Source organism: Pseudophryne corroboree, chromosome 9, assembly GCF_028390025.1.
Source record: "Pseudophryne corroboree isolate aPseCor3 chromosome 9, aPseCor3.hap2, whole genome shotgun sequence".
In the NCBI taxonomy this organism is placed as follows: domain Eukaryota; kingdom Metazoa; phylum Chordata; class Amphibia; order Anura; family Myobatrachidae; genus Pseudophryne; species Pseudophryne corroboree.
The window spans coordinates 317,430,723-317,447,838 of record NC_086452.1 but is presented as its reverse complement, the minus strand read 5'-3'; the positions used below and the strand labels follow the sequence as shown (position 1 = coordinate 317,447,838).

The 17,116-nt window shown below is 45.5% G+C and overlaps 1 protein-coding gene across 2 annotated transcripts in view; it reads left to right on the top strand.

The window, feature by feature from the left end:
• XRCC6 (X-ray repair cross complementing 6) overlaps nucleotides 1-16,402 on the top strand; it is a 221,463-nt gene extending 205,061 nt beyond the window's left edge. For both annotated transcript variants that reach the window (XM_063940459.1, XM_063940458.1), the window contains exons 12-13: nucleotides 14,366-14,479; nucleotides 15,650-16,402. In XM_063940459.1, coding sequence (XP_063796529.1) covers nucleotides 14,366-14,479; nucleotides 15,650-15,852 — 317 coding nt within the window. In that variant the 3' untranslated portion in view covers nucleotides 15,853-16,402. The remainder of the gene's footprint in view (nucleotides 1-14,365; nucleotides 14,480-15,649) is intronic.
• Nucleotides 16,403-17,116: the final 714 nt, after the last annotated feature.

Genomic DNA, 17,116 nt, shown 5'->3' with positions numbered 1-17,116 from the left:
AATTCCATTCCTGCCCTCTATAGAAGTTGATTCTGGCCAAGTAGGATGGCCTGCCTCACCAGATCAGGTCTCAAATGATCTCCTTGTCTCCGGAGGTCCCTTCTGTCACTGAGCTGGTGGCTTCAGGACCACCAATTGAGTGGGGGTCGTCCCTACTGGATCTCCAACTGGGTTCTTCTGACAACGGATGCCAGTCTGAGGGGTTGGGGCGCGGTGTTGGAGCAACACTCCCTTCAAGGCCGGTGGACCGAGGAGGAGTCTCTCCTCCCGATAAACATTCTGGAACTGCAGGCGGTGTTCAATGCACTGAACTTGGCCCAGCATTTGATACAGAACAGACCTGTTCAAGTACAATCAGACAATGCCACCACGGTTGCGTACATAAATCATCAGGGCGGCACTCAAAGCCGTATGGCGATGAAGGAAGTATCAAGGATTCTTCAATGGGCAGAATGCCATCTGCCAGCCATATCTGCAGTGTTCATTCCGGGGTCCTCAACTGGGAAGCGGACTTTCTCAGTCGTCAGGAAGTACACGCCGGAGAGTGGAACCTCCATCAAGAAGTATTTATACTCCTCGTGGACAAGTGGGGCCTTCCAGATGTGGACTTGATGGCATCTCCGGCACAATCACAAGGTTCCGGTCTTCGGAGCAAGAACAAGGGCGTTCGTAGAAGCACTGGCAATCCCATGGAGCTTTCAGCTACTATATGTGTTCCCTCCGGTGTCACTCCTGCGCAGAGTACTACGGAAGTTCAAACAAGAAGGAGGAACCCTGCTTCTGATCGCTCCGGCGTGGCCCAGACGGCACTGGTTTTCAGATCTACAGGGTCTCTTGATAGAGCGTCTTCTTCTACTTCCACTACGACCAGTCCTCCTTGTTCAGGGCCCTTGTGTATAGCAGGATTTAGCCCGACTGGCTTTGAGGGCGTGGCTCTTGAAGCTTCCGTATTGAGGGCCAAGAGCTTTTCTGAGGCGGTCATTCATACTATGTTGAAGGCCCGTAAGCCAGCTTCTGCTTGGATTTACCATAGGGTCTGGAATTCTTACTTTGCTTGGTGCGCATCTAACAATCATGACGCTTACAAGTTTAGTACTGCCAAACTTTTGGCCTTCCTACAACAGGGCCTGGACTTAGGCCTTCGTCTAGCATCCCTCAAGGTTCACATTTCTGCCTTGTCGGTATGGTTTCAGAGGAAGATTGCTACCCTGCCTGATGTACATACTTTCACTCGGGCTGTTACGGCTTCAACCTCCTTATGTGCCACCAGTGGCCCTTTGGGATTTGTCAGTGGTTCTTGAGGCCTTGCAAGAGTATCCGTTTGAACCTCTTGCGTCTGCAGACCTTAAGTGGCTTTCCCTTAAGGTTTTGTTTTTGCTGGCTATTGCCTCTGCTATATGGGTCTCAGACTTGGGTGCCTTTATCCTGTACGACCCGCTATCTGATTTTTCACCTTGATCGGGCTGTTCTTAGAACGCGCCCTGGTTATTTGCCTAAGGTGGTGTTTTCCTTCCACCTTAACCAGGAGATTGTGGTTCCGGCTTTTAGTTCTCCTGAGTTGTCCTCCAAAGAGCGGTCTTTGGATGTGGTACGGGCTCTCCGTATCTACGTGAAGAGAACTGCCCCCATTAGGAAGTCTGATTCTCTCTTTGTGCTGTTTGGATTTCACAAACGTGGCTGGCCTGCTAATAAGCAGACCTTGGCCAGATGGATTAGAATGGTGATTGCACATGCTTATGTGCAGGCTGGTCTTCCAGCTCCTGCTACCATCAAATCCCATTCTACATGGTCTGTTGGACCTTCTTGGACGGCCGGCCGTGATGCGACCCCTGAACAATTGTGCAAGGCGGCTTCATGGTCCTCGATGAACACGTTCATAAGGTTCTATGCCTTCAATACTTCCGCCTGCCAGGATGCTTCCTTTGGACGCCGGGTTCTTGTGCCCGCTACAATTCGTTCCCTCCCGTAAGGAACTGCTTTAGGACATCCCCGATGTTATTCCTTGTGGAGCCCAGTGTACCCCGCAGCAGAAAATGAGATTTATGGTAAGAACTTACCGTTGTTAAATCTCTTTCTGCGAGGTACACTGGGCTCCACAAGGCACCCACCCTGACGCTTTTTGCTTCTTTGGGTTGGTATGGCATTAGCCGCTGACACCCTCTTCTGTAGTGAGTGTGTGGTGTGTCTGGCTTCTAACGATTGTCGTCTCTGTTACCTGCTACTGCATTGGACTGGTTAACGAAAACTGAGCTCCTGTGCACGGAGGCAGGGTTATAGAGGAGGCGGCGCTATGCATCTTGGGAACAGTCAAAGCTTTGAGCCTGTTGGTGCCTCGGATCAAGATCCTACTCTACACCCCGATGTTATTCCTTGTGGAGCCCAGTGTACCTCGCAGAAAGAGATTTAGCAACGGTAAGTTCTTACCATAAATCTCGTTATATTGTTCTGGGGAGCCGCCATGCTTTGGTGGTATCAGTCTTATTGCCTCATTCTTATTATTTTTTGCTATACGTTGAATTTACTGCCAACAGTGAGTGTTTAGCGTATACTTGGGGGTTTTAGGTTTGGTTTAGGGGATAAAGTATGCCACTGTTTGGGGAGGTATAGGGGGAGGGGGGAAGTTGGGGTATTGGTTGTTTTTTGGGGGTTTTTTTTTGTGTTGCTGCTGTTTTTTTTGCTGACTTTATGATTGTTCAATGCAACTGTCTATATGCTCTTTATTCTTGTGGAAAGTCTGTGTGTGCCCTCCAGCGTACCTCTCTATTTTGGATGCAGTTAATCTTCAATTGAATTTTCCCCTGTGTGATCTATGTCTATATTGAAACTTCTAGCATGGAATGTCCGGGGACTTAATGATAGAGTGAAGCGCTCCTTAGTCCTCAAAATGCTTAAGAAATATGACCCGGATATTGCATGCCTTAATGAGACTCATTTAGAAGGTAACAGACTGTTATCGCTTCGTAGACCGTGGGTTGGGTGGGCATACCACGCATCGCAGTCTTCCTTCTCGAGGGGTGTGTCTGTTCTGATAAAAAAAAAATCGGTACAATTTCAGTTATCTTTGCAGATGGATCGCCATGGTAGATTTTTTTTTTGTAAATTGTACTCGCAGACGTTTTTTCTACTGGCTGCCTATGTCCCCCCACCTTTTTCATACAATGTTTTACAAAAGGCTGCCACCTTTATAGCTTCTTCTCCTTGTACTCCTGTTCTCTGTTTGGGTGACTTTAATAACCTTTTAGACTTCTCCCTCGACAAATGGAGATCACCCCCCAACTCCATGATTAGCGGTGGCCCCTCAAAGTTTGCAGGATATATTGACAGTTTAGGTTGGGTAGATGCATGGAGAACTCGTAACCCGCCGTTAAAGCAATTCTGCTGTTTTTCTAGAACGCATGGCTCTTTTTTCCAGAATCGACCTGGCCTTGGTTCCCCTTCCCTGCTTCCTAGGATTACTGATTATGAGGCTAGGGGAATCTCTGACCATTCACCTTTATTGTTGTCCCTTATCGTTGAATGCCAAAGGGGTCACTCCTACTGGAAACTACATCCGTCCCGGCTGGCTCAGATGGGGACTGATGCTGCTTTGGTGGAGCAGTGGGAGGGGATACATTACCACTAAAATTGGTTCTGCCCACGTGGCTGTTGTCTGGGATTCGTTTAAAGCCTTCTTACGAGGCATGTTTATTAGAAGTATGGCAGCCTTTAAATCATCACGGCGGCGTACTGAGAAAGATTTGGAGTCTGACTTTCGGGAGTTAGAGATACAGTACCTGAGAGAGAGTTCGCCCATTACCAAAACTCGCTGGCTATTGGCTCAATCTGTTAGCCCACTTGGCAGATAAAAACTCCCGTAGTCTTATGTTTCGTGCAAATTCCATATACATCCAGGCTGACAGGCCTGATAGCTTATTGGCCCACTTAGTTCATTATGAACGCCCTGGGACTGTTGTCACACAAATGATTGGCCCTGCTGGTTCACTGCTAATACAGCGCCTGACATTGCACAAGTTTTTCTATCTTTCTATGAGGAGGTATATAGGTCTAGACTGTATTGCTCTGACGGAGAACTGTGCCAATATCTGGCAACAGTTCCTTTTGCGAAGTAGTCCGCTGAATCGTGTGCCTTTCTAGACGTTCCTACTACTATTGAGGAGATTTCTGCAGCCATTAGAGCCTTCCCCAATGGTAAAGCTCCGGGAAGCGATGGACTTCCCATTGAGCTCTAGAAACACTATATAGATGTATTTGCCCCAAAAGTTCATGCTTTATATTCGGAGATGTTTGCAACAAATAGACTTCCTGCTGCTATGGTTGAATCCGTCATTATTGTACTTCCAAAGCCCGGGAAAGACCTCAAATATCCAGATTCCTATAGGCCTATTTCCCTTATTCCCACTGGCGCCAAGATCATGGCAAAGGTTTTAGCTATCAGACTGAATACAGTTATATCTACCATAGTACATCCAGACCAATCTGGCTTTATGCCAGGCATGTCTACCGCTATTAATTTACGCCGTGTGTATACCTTACTTCAGTCCCCAAATGTATACCCTTCTGACTCTGTCCTGGTCTCCCTGGATGCAGCTAAAGCCTTTTATAGTGTGGCCATATCTTTGGGGAGTCATGAGAGCCATGGGTTTTGGTCCTAAGTACATTCAATGGACCCAATTATTATATCAACAGCCAAGTGCCAGGATCTCGGTGAATGGGTTTGTAACACTCCCCTTTACACTGTCTCGTGGCATCAGACAGGGGTGTTCTCTCTCTACTACATTATTTGCGTTGGCCATCGAGCCACTCGCCTGTATTCTTAGGGATTGAGTGTAGGTACCAGATCTGATAAGGTGGCCCTTTATGCAGAAGACCTCCTATTGTTTTTACATGATTACACGCTATCCATGCCTTTTGGTTTTGCAAATTATTGATGACTTTGGTAAATACTCATGTCTCTGCATAAACTGGAACAAGTCTTATATTATGCCTGTGGTGGGTCCTCCTCCCACTGTCCCGAAGGTCTTGTTGCCTTTGTGCTGCACTAGTCAATTTAAATACCTAGGTATTCAGGTTACAAATGACCCTTCTGAGTTTGTCCCCTTGAATTTAGACCCACTGATGCGACACATTATACATGAATCTAAGATTTGGTGCAAACTCCCTTTGACGTTGACCGGCAGGGTCAATATGGTCAAAATGATACTGTTGCCCAAGATTCTGTATATTCTATTACAGTCTCCAGTTTATATAGTCCCCTCATTTTTTAGGAAACTGGACAGCGTACTCTCCTCTCTAATCTGGGCCAGTAGGAGACCTAAAATTCAATTGGTTACCCTTACTAGATCTAGACTGGATGGGGCACTCGCCAATTTTCAATTATACTATTATGCTGCTCAAATGTCACATATGAGGGCATGACTCCAGGAGGTGAATGTCTCCTCTTTGCATTATGCGTTTATCCACTCTTATTACCCTGATTTCACTCCATTGTAGGTTCTACTGAGTGGGAATATGTCTACTTATTCTCCCCCAATTGTTTTCCAATCTGTAAAAATTTGGCAGGCGCTTAGAAAATTGGCTAGGTTTGAGGACTTTGATCCATATACCCCCCTTTGGCATTCTCGTTGTCTTCCTGAATTAAACTCTTTTAATGGGAGGGTAGCATGGGCCCCTAAAGCTGTAGTATCCTTATCTCAGGTGTACTGTGATGGTGTATTGAAATCATTCCAACCACTTAAGGAAGAATTGACTTTACCTCATTCCTATTTTTATCGGTACCTCCAACTCAGACATGCATTACAAACACATTTTGGGGAATCCCCGCCCTCAATTAGTGTTTTTCCCACTAAGGCCTTCATTATTAGTCTTGGACGTGTTAAGACTGACTCTCTGGCCTATTCCTTTCTCCTTGCTCAGTTTCACATTGACCCTCTCTCCCGTCTCCTTGCGAGCTGGGAGACTGATTTGGGTCGTCTGGACAATGAAGAGTGGGATCTCGCTAGGGAATACCCACGTACGGTCACGAAATCTCTTAGATTTCAGCAGATCCAGTTTTATATAATTCATAGAACCTATATGACCTCTGTGAGGCTGAGCAGGATTGGAACCAGTCACTCCACAATATGCCCTAAGTGCAATACTGCCCAGGGAACTTTTTGGCATCTGGTGTGGGAATGTAGTGTGTGACAGACATTCTGGATGGGGGTCAGATCGATTCTGGAGGACACGTGTATTCCTTCAGTACTGCTTACTCCAAAGTTATGTGTTCTTGGAGCAGATGTCTCTGGCTCTCTCTCTGAATGGGAGGAACTGTATGTTCTTAATATGTGTGCCTTAGTGAAGGTGTGTATTGCTAGGGGATGGATGGCACTTCATGGACCCACCCAATCCGCCTTTAAAATGCTTGTTAATGATACCGTTTTTAAGGAACGCTATGTTAATATGCAAAATAATGCTAGCTCTAGGTTTGGGAAGATAAGGTCTTTTTGGCTTGATTCTACTCACACTGCACCGGATTTTCCTCCATGAAACTTTTTCTCATCATCTATAGGGCTGTTGAGTATTTTTTGTTTTTGAGCAAAGTTATATATAGTTCAGAGTGTATGCTTTTGGCTTTCTAACTTTTGCTTAATTTTGCAATATAATTGGGGTTTATGTCAGCGTGTTGGGATTTCCCCCCCCTTTTTATTTAATTTTTTGTTTTATTTTTCCTTGCTAGGTCTTAGGATCAGTTTAGGTTAGTTGTACAAATAAAAATTGAAAACCATATTGAGGAGGGTATAGGAATACACGTACCAATTCTTTTTTCTTGCACAAATTCTTTAATTGCATTACAGATCAATTGTTTTTCTCTTTTAGATATGTGCTAGATGTACATGGAGTCTATTGTAACTCTGTATACTTACACTGTTTACTGCTGCATCCGACTATGTATAATGTTTTTTTCTTTTCTTTCATCTTTCTTGTGATATTTATGCGTGCAAGCCTTGTTTTCTCTTCAATAAAAAAAATACTTTATTAAAATGAAAAAAGGCGACGGAATCCATTTTAAGCACTAAAAATTACATCAGCCAGTATAAAAAAGCGGGAAGACCGCCGTTGACGGGGCGGGGCTTCACTATGAACGGATCCAGAAGCTCACCAGCGCCATTTTCCCTCTGCAGTGGACCCAGATACTGTAAGGCACAGTGTTCCTCTTCTCCAGGGGGTTCACTGCAATGTACTCAGTGCAGTATACCCTCCCAGGCTAGTGGGGCAGAGCCAGTTTGGCTGGATAACATTAGGGGAATGATTTCCAATATCTCTTCTAAATTGTCCCGCAACGAGAAAGAGACGCAATACTTAAGACAATCGATGACTGACTGAGTTTATGAACACAGACTCAGTACCCAAACCAGCGTCTCAGTCCCCTGCCATTTGTCCGCAAAAACATCCTTTGGCTCATATCCTGCAGTCTGACTCTGATGATGACGGGTCAGACATGGAGGAGGGGGAGGTGGACTCAGAGGTGGGGGAGGCTACTCTGTCACAGGGAATAGGAGGCTCTCATAGAAGCTATCGGAGACGTTCTGCATATCCCTGATAAGGTAACTGAGGAGACTGAGTAGTCTTATTTTAATATAAAAAAGAAATTCTCAGCCACTTTTCCTGTGTCAAAGGAACTAAATATCCTGTTTGAAGAACCGTGGGTTAATCCTGACAGGAAATTTAAAATCCATAAAAGGTTGATATCATCTATACCTTTTCCTCCTGAAGATAGGAAAGAATGGGAAAATCCACCGATAGTGGATGCATCAGTATCCAGGCTGTCACGGAAAATTGTACTGCCTGTCCCGGGTGCAGCTTCCTTAAAAGACAGGGCTGATCGTAGAATTGAGAATACACTCAAATCTTTGTATACAGCTGCTGGGGTGGCCCAGAGACCCAAAACCTTGCCTCAGGGGGAGATTTTTTTTTACTTCTGCAACATATACAGGACTTTGCGAATTTTATGGTGGAAGCCATAAAAGAAATAGGATTGCTTAATGCACGCACCACAGCTATGGCAGTGTCAGCACGCAGAGACTTATGGCTACGCCAGTGGACTGCTGACGTGGACTCCAGGAAAGACGTGGAAGGCCTACCCTTCACAGGAGAGGCCTTATTTGGAGATGAACTCCAAAGCTACTGCGAGTAAGTCCACGTATCTTCCTTCTGCAGCTATCCCAGCCAGGAAGGCCTACTCAGGACCTAATCTACAGTCCTTTTGGAATGCCAAGTTTAAGGGCAAAACCAGAGGTTCTTCTACAGCCACCAGAGGCGCTAGAGGTAAACCACGAAAACCAGCATCTGCCGGTTCACAGGAACAGCTCTGCTTCCTCAAAGCCTTCTGCATGACTGTGGACCGCGATGCCTGGAAGGCTGTCAGGTGGGAGCCCGACTAAAAATTTTTAGTCACATCTGTACAACATTTTGCCAGGATCTCTGGGTCATAGATCTTATTTCCCAGGGCTACAGACTGGAGTTTCAGGAGCACCCACCTCACAGATTCTTCAAATCAGGCTTACCAGTTTCACAGGAAGCAAGTATAACCTTATAGGATGCCATTCAAAAACTGGAACAGACTCAGGTCATTGTTCCAGTTCCACCTCATCTGCAAAACAAGGGATATTATTCCAACTTGTTTGTAGTACTGAAACCGGACGGTTCGGTAAGACCGATTTTGAACCTCAAGTCGTTGAACCCGTACTTACGAGTGTTCAAATTCAAGATGGAATCTCTGAGAGCAGTGATCTCAGGTCTGGAGGAGGGGGAATTCCTAGTGTCTCTGGATATCAAGGATGCGTACCTTCACATTCCGATCTGGCCGCCCCATCAGGCTTATCTACGGTTTGCACTGCAGGACTGCCACTACCAGTTCCAGACCCTGCCATTTGGTCTCTCCACTGCACAGAGAGTGTTCACCAAGGTGGCGGCGGAGATAATGTTTCTACTCCGCAAACATGGAGTGAACATAATTCCGTACCTGGACGATCTTCTGATAAAGGCACCGTCCAGGGAGCGGTTGTTGGACAGCATTGGCCTCTCAACCAGACTACTCTTGGATCACGGGTGGATTCTGAACTTGCCAAAATCTCACCTGGTACCGTCGCAGAGGCTCTCCTTCCTGGGAATGATACTGGACACAGAGCCTCAGAGAGTGTTCCTTCCCTTGGAGAAGGCTATGGAAATCCAGTCGATGATTTGGGCTGTCCTGAAGCCAACCCGGATCTCGCTGCATCTGTGCATTCGTCTTCTGGGGAAAATGGTGGCCTCTTACGAGGTGCTTCAGTACGGAAGGTTTCATGCGAGGCCCTTCCAGCTGGATCTGTTGGACAGATGGTCCGGATCGCATCTTTACATGCACTAGAGGATCTGTCTGTCGTCAAGAGCCAGAACCTCCCTTCTGTGGTGGCTACAGACTTCTCACCTCGTCAAGGGTCGGAGATTCGGGATTCAGAATTGGATTCTGCTAACCACAGACGCAAGCCTCAGAGGTTGGGGAGCAGTCACCCAGAGGGTGCAGTTTCAAGGAAGATGGTCAAGTCGGGAAGTCGTCCTTCCAATACACATCTTGTAACTCAGGGCAGTCTACAACGCCCTTCTGCAGGCTTCATCTCTACTTCGGAATCAGGCCACTCAGGTCCAGTTGGACAATGTAACGGCGGTAACGTACATAAACCGACAGGGCGGAATGAAAAGCAGAGCAGCAATGTCAGAGGTGTCAAGAATTCTCCTCTGTACGGAAAAACGCGCTGTGGCGGTCTTCATTGCGTGAGTAGACAACTGGGATGCAGACTTCCTTAGCAGACACGAACTGCGCCTAGGGGAGTGGGGCCTCCACCCGGAGGTGTTCTGGTGGTTGACACGTTGGCGGGGATATACACAGATCGACATGATGGCCTGACAAGATAAGCAGTGGCGGTAGACGCTCTGACAACTCTGTGGGTCTACCAAATGGTGTACGTGTTTCCTCCTCTTCCTCTGATCCCAAGAATTCTACAAAGAATAAAGAGGGAAAAGGTTCAAGCAATCCTCACTGCTCCAGACTGGCCTGGTACGCGCATCTTCTCGAGGTGCTGATAGAAGATCCATGGCCTCTACCTCTTCCGAGGATCTTCTGCAACAGGGCCCGTTCGTCTATCAAGACTTACCGTGGCTACGTTTAATGGCATGGAAGTTGAACGGCTGATACTAGCCAAGAGAGGGATTCCTGGCAAGGTCATCCCGACTATGATCCAACCCAGGAATGGGGTAACGTCAAAACATTACCACCGTATGTGGAAGAAGTACGTCTCTTGGTGTAAGAGCAGATCATATTCCGCGGTGGAATTTCATCTTGGACGTTTCCTGCTTTTTTTCTGCAATCGGGAGTGGATGTGGGCATACGCCTAGGCTCTATTAAAGTCCAGATTTCGGCTTTGTCTATTTTCTTTCAGAAACAATTGGCTTCTCTCCGTGAAGACCAGACGTTCTTGAAAGGTGTTCTGCACATCCAGCCTCCCTTGGTGCCTCCCACGGCACCTTGGGATCTCAGTTTGGTGCTGCAGTTCCTCCAGTCAGACTGGTTAGGACCGTTATAGGAGGTTGACGTAAAGTACCTTACGTGGAAGACCATCACACTGTTGGCCTTGGCCTCAGCAAGACGTGTGTCGGAGCTAGGGGCGTTGTCTCACAAGAGTCCTTACTTAATTTTCCATGAGGACAGAGCTGAACTCAGAACTTGTCAGCAATTTGTTCCTAAGGTGGTGTCCACTTTTCACATCAACCAACCTATTGTGGTTCCGCCTGTGACGGACACCTCTGCTACTTCAAAGTCTTTGGATGTTGTGAGGGCTTTGAAGGTGTATGTAAAGAAAACAGCTCGTCACAGAAAATCTGACTCGCTGTTCATTCTCTGATCCCAATAAAATTGGGTGTCCTGCTTCAAAGCAGTCTATCGCACGCTGGATTAGGCTCACTATCCAGCATGCTCAGCAGGATTGCCGGTTCCAAAATCTGTACAAGCCCACTCTACTAGCTCGGTGGGTTCTTCTTGAGCGGCTGCCCGGGGTGTCTCGGCTTTACAGCTCTGCCAAGCAGCTACTTGATCAGTTTCGAACATGTTTGCAAAGTTTTACAAGTTCAGTACTTTGGCCTCTGAGGACCTTCAGTTTGGTCTTGTCATTTCTGCAGGAACCTCAGCACTCCCAACCGGTTTGGGAGCTTTTGTTCTTCCCCATGGTACTCAGAAATCCTATTCTCGTAGTCTATAGAGGATACTGGGCGCCCCCGCCCGGTGCTTCGTTCGTCCTGCACTGTTACTTGGTTAAGTATTCTGGTTTGTTCAGCTGTTGCTGTTCATATTTTATGGCTTTCCTATTGTTCTGTGTAGTGGTGCGTAATCTCTCCACTTTCCTTATCTATCCTTCTCTCAAAGTATGTCCGTCTCCTCGGGCACAGTTTCCTAGACTGAGTCTGGTAGGGGGGGCATAGAGGGAGGAGCCTGCGCACACTATCAAATTCCTAAAGTGTCCAAGGCTCCTAGTGGACCCGTCTATACCCTATGGTATTAAATGGGTTCACTACGGATTGCCGGCGGTCGGGCTCCCGGCGACCAGCATACCGGCGCCGGGAGCCCGACCGCCGGCTTACCGACAGTGTGGCGAGCGCAAATGAGCCACACTATTTTATTCTCCCTCCAGGGGGGTCGTGGACCCCCACGAGGGAGAATAAGTGTCGGTATGCCGGCTGTCGGGCTCCCGGCGCCGGTATACTGAGCGCCGGGAGCCCGACCGCCGGCATACAGAAGACCACCCGTATTAAATGGATTCCCAGTATCCTCTATGGACTACGAGAAAAGGATTTACCGGTAGATAATTGAAATCCTATTATTTCTGACACTAACAACCTTGCTGGTTTATTAACCCCCAGCTTGTGACTGTTATGAGTAATACACTCTGGATCTGACTAAGAGCTCATATCAGGTTAAATTAAGAATGACTACTTACTAATAATTGTCTTGTCAGCTTTTTGAATTTTTCAGTTTCTCAATTTCTAATTAACATGTATTTTAAAATTATGAATTCCAAACTTTTTGATTGACCCATTGTCATCTGGTGTCTAGGCAGTACTCCTCCTCAGTTTTGTTTTTGTAGGTTGTGCATTCTTTGAGGGTCAGCTCCTCCTTGTGGTAGCGAGTGTAATCATTAGGTGACAATTGTGGTGTGATGTGAGTAGCAGTAGTCAGCGCCTTTCAAATATTTTCTTTCTTTTTGCAGATAATTGTAAAGTGTGTACCTAGCTTAAGGGCTGAGTGATCTAGAGGTGTCCTTAAAAACCCGTAAGTTGTAGGGGGGTCTCATTAGAAGATTGTCCGACGGTTGTCCCAGTCACCAGCTGGTATCTATTTTAAAACCTTGTTAACATTATATTGGGCTTGACAGAAGGAAAGGCCAAACACTCCGTTAAAAGGAAATTTAGTGATAGCATCAGAGTAACAAAGTGTTTGTTGTATAGTGCTGAATCAATGAGGAGGCCATCAAAACGGTGTCTTTCCCGTCTTCATATGTGAAAGGATGAAAAGCCTCCCATCTGAAAAATCTGGGTTCTGCTGAAATAATAATTTTATTTATATAGCGCTGTTTCTCCCATAGGACTCAAGGCGCTTTACAGGCATCAAAGACATATAGCATATGGTACAAAGGATTTAGTAATACAGCAAGTAGAAAAATATTCTAGAGAGCACAATAAGCATACTGCATTGGTGCAGACGTTTTGAGTAGTAACTTCCTCTGGTTATATATTTCACCCATGAAAGGTACCAGATGAGGCAGCCGTGTTGGGCGTACTACTTAGTATTACCATGGGTGGGATAAATCACGCCTAGAAGAAATGACACCAAATGGGATGATTGCAGCGTCTGAACATTAAAAATAGGTCCCCAACATAACCTTCAGGTCCATGTATTTTTCATCCCATCCAAGAGGGTGTCAGATGAGGCAGCCGTGTTGGGCGCACTACTAGAATTACCCTGGGTGGGTTAGGTCACGCCTAGAAGAAATGACATAACATGGGGTGATTGCAGCGTCTGAACATTAAAAATAAGCCCCCATCATAACCTTCAGTTCCATGTATTTTTTTATCCCATCCACGAGCGTACCAGATGAGGCAGCCGTGTTGGGCGCACTACTAGAATTACCCTGGGTGGGTTAGGTCACACCTAGAAGAAATGACACAACATGGGGTGATTGCAGCGTCTGAACATTAAAAATAAGCCCCCATCATAACCTTCAGTTCCATGTATTTTTTTATCCCATCCACGAGCGTACCAGATGAGGCAGCCGTGTTGGGCGCACTACTAGAATTACCCTGGGTGGGTTAGGTCACGCCTAGAAGAAATGACACAACATGGGGTGACTGCAGCGTCTGAACATTAAAAATAGGCCTCCAACATAACCTTCAGGTCCATGTATTTTTTTTCCTATCCACTAGTGTACCAGGGGAATCAGCCATGTTGGGCACACTGCGATGATTACACTGTGTGAGATAAGCCATACAAGGCATATTTGTGAAAACTGATACGTGTAATAGTCAACACCTGTATGAATGGATAGGCATTTATCAAAATATAAGAGAAGATTAAAACAACGTGGCAAAAGACAATATTAAAGTACTGATAAGTACAGTATAAAAATGAGTCCTGCAATACAAAAGATCAAAATTATAACAGCGAGAGCAAATATGGGGAGGAAGGGGATGTAACATTAAGAGTAAGGTGAAATAAAACAGGCTGCTGCAAAAGAAGCTGCCAGTCCGATTGTCTCCTACCACAGCCTATACTGCCGGATGTGGCTGGTGCCACACTTGTCCACATGCGGTGGGGTGAATGGGCTTGACTGGATAGATGCAGCGCGGCCAAGTAGATTAGTGGGCTGCAAGATGGTGAGCTGCAATACATCAGGAAACCTGCACGTCTGATCTCTCTCCCAGCGCAGTCACAGGAGCCGGCAGCTGATGCAGGCTGGTGAGGTGGTCCTGGAGCAAGAAAACCACTTTCGGAGCCCATGTAGATGTAGAATGAAACATACTGCCTGTGTAATCGCATCCTGCAATGATAGTCTGGGTGCTAATATCGCATCCAGAGCTCATTGAGTATGCGATTATTGATAAATAGACCACCCTGTGTTTATGCTGTGGAGGGCTTTGTGTTTCCACCTTCTCTCTCCACATTTTACATTTCGCATAGTCTTTAGTAAAGTTTCTTAAGACGTGAAAATGTAACTTTGAAAATGTCACCAAGTGGAACAGTGTCTTGGGGTGGTGTTTTGCAGGATGATTTTGTCTTCATACAATTTCATTTTACTTCTAGTGCCAAAGGTTGAGATGATTGATAAACGTTTAGGAAGTCTCGCAGAAGAGTTTAAAGAGCTAGTCTATCCACCTGGCTACAACCCAGAGGGCAAGGCCGTGAAAAGAAAACAAGGTACTGTAAAACACAAGCCACAACCGCACACTTTTTGGGAGACTTGACTCATTCATGGGTTTGCATACAGTTTCTCATCTATGCGGTATCTCCTAACCAAACTGTCCCCAGGTTGTAATATCTTAAATGTTAAACCTCATAACCAAATTTACCACCTCATTAAAGGACGTCTTGCTGGATAACATACCCATGTTTGGGTACTCCCTTGTGTTATCTAATGGTCATTTTTTTGTCAAGTGAGCTACAATTTTTCCGGTTCATAGTTGTATGCTCTTCTGATCACGCAGTTGTGCGATTATCAGTGGTCTGCGCATATGCAGCGATTCAATTGCGATTATGGACGCAGTCAGGATTCATTCGCAAGTGATAGCCAGAGAGAGTCTGTTTTGTGGGAGGTAACGGAGAGTGGTGGCAAAAACACGTGCATGTCAGGACTGTTTTTGGGGTGTGCATCAGCTGCAGACTGCGATCATGTATGCAGGAATGGCAGCTGCTATGGCGTATCAATTGCGTCAGCCATTCTGAGTGACTACAGACTCACGCAGGAATTCAATGTTTGCCTGATCTGCGTGGATGCCGCAAATGTGTACGCAGGTGAGGGCAGCTGCGAAGGCTCTGGTCGGCGTTTCTATGCAAATCCCTGCGGCTGTTACATTAGAATATTTTCACACATCCTCTGAGTCAGAAATTGTATCTGTGGCGGCTTTCGAGTACAACTATGAGTCGGGGCCCAAGTGTGGTAATATGTGAATTCTTTTTCATTGCCTATTCACAGGGAAGAGACATTGCAGCTCTCATGCTAGTTATTAGACTGAACATATATATATATATATATATATATATATATATATAGGACATTTATTTATTGCATCCACAGCTATCCATGCATCAAAATTTGCATTGCCCATATCAGCCACATACTGGTTTTATTTTGTTTGCTTTAACAAGAATGAAAAAAATTTGCCCAAAAATGACTTCTGCATATACACATCCCAAATGGGAAAATGCCCAATATAGGGTAGGTGCTAGTACTGATGTGGAGGATCATAAATAATAAACCAGAGAGAGACACGCGCGCGCAACTGCTCTGGGGTCCAAATAATGGTTGTCAACAAGACGTATATATCCCTGTGTAATTGAGTTTTAAAAGTTTATTTTGTTATTTTACAGGTGGTGGGGATGGCCAGGCTGAAAAGAAAGCCAAGACTGACACTGCTCTCTCTGAAGCAGAACTTAGAGCCTATGTGAAGAATGGCACCCTGGGAAAATTAACTGTACCAGTGCTTAAGGAATCATGTCGGGTTTATGGGCTGAAGGGTGGTAAAAAGCAGGAATTGCTGGATGCGCTTATAGATTACTTTAAGAAACACTGAACTATTAATCCTTATTCAACAGTTAACTGTGTTTGTGTTTCCAAAGACCTAATTATAATACTATACAGTTTGTCTGAAACCAAATTTACTGAAGCCTTAATCTATCCAGTAGTGTGTTGTGATTAGTCTGGTTACAATGGAATGCTTTCTAAAAAAATAAATCCCAGTTGCATAAAAGTGAGCAGACAGCTATTTTGTGGACTGTACCATTTTTCACTTGTCTAGGTAATAGGTTAGTCTGTTTAATATAGAGACTACATTGTTTTAGCTCTCTGAATTGCTGTCCTTAGTGTAAATTATATCACATTCTTTTAACTGCTTTCACCAGGAGCAATATGGTTAGAGATATCCTACGAGTTGTGTCAGATAATTGGAACAAGCACTTATTTGGTTTTTTTTCTATATTGAGCAACTTTTCCTCTGATCTGCAAGCAGCTTTCCACTTGCACTATGACAGTTTCATTGGACAGGCTCAGAGAATGTGGATTCTTGTAAAAACATCTGCCTTCTGTAATGTTTTTTGTTATTAAAGGAAAGAAATTTGATTGAATTTTTGAGTGTAACCAACACTAATGGAATTAAACTTTTGTATGGCATTTCTTACCTATAGATGTGTCCACATAGATCTTTGCTACAGTTGCGCCATAAGCCCTTCCTGGCTCCCCAGGTCCCGTGAGACTTACTGTACCTAGTGTCGGGCATCTTTTTGCCAAAAATGTGTCTTAGTCTCAATGAGATGCAGCTAGGATGTACCAGGAGATGTGATATGCGACACTTGTATATCTGTGTGCATACGTATATTCAGAAACTCAGTTGAAGTGCAGTGGCTGCAGGTTTTCTGCATGTCAAGTGCAGTCTCGCTTTATATACAGCATCAATTGTACACAGATATACAAGTGTTGCATATCAAATTAATCAGTATCTCCGTGTGCATACTAGTCGCATCATATTGCAAATAAGACACATGGCAAAAAAGACGCCTAATGCTAGTGGAGTTACATGTGACCAGCTCACTCACACCAGGAAGCTGCTGTGTGGCGTTTTCAGGCTAAATGTACAGTATGAGGACACATCTGTGCATGTCTGTTTTTGTTTAACAACTTGCCCGGCATGGTTGCATCAGATGCGACCACACCAGGCAGTGTTTTATGTGACCAGTCCGATAAACAGTGCTAGCAGCGGCAGGGAAGGGAAACTTCCCTCCGCTGCTGCTGCAAGAGGTGCCAGAAGGTCCCTCTACCCCCCTGCACCCTTCCCACGGTGT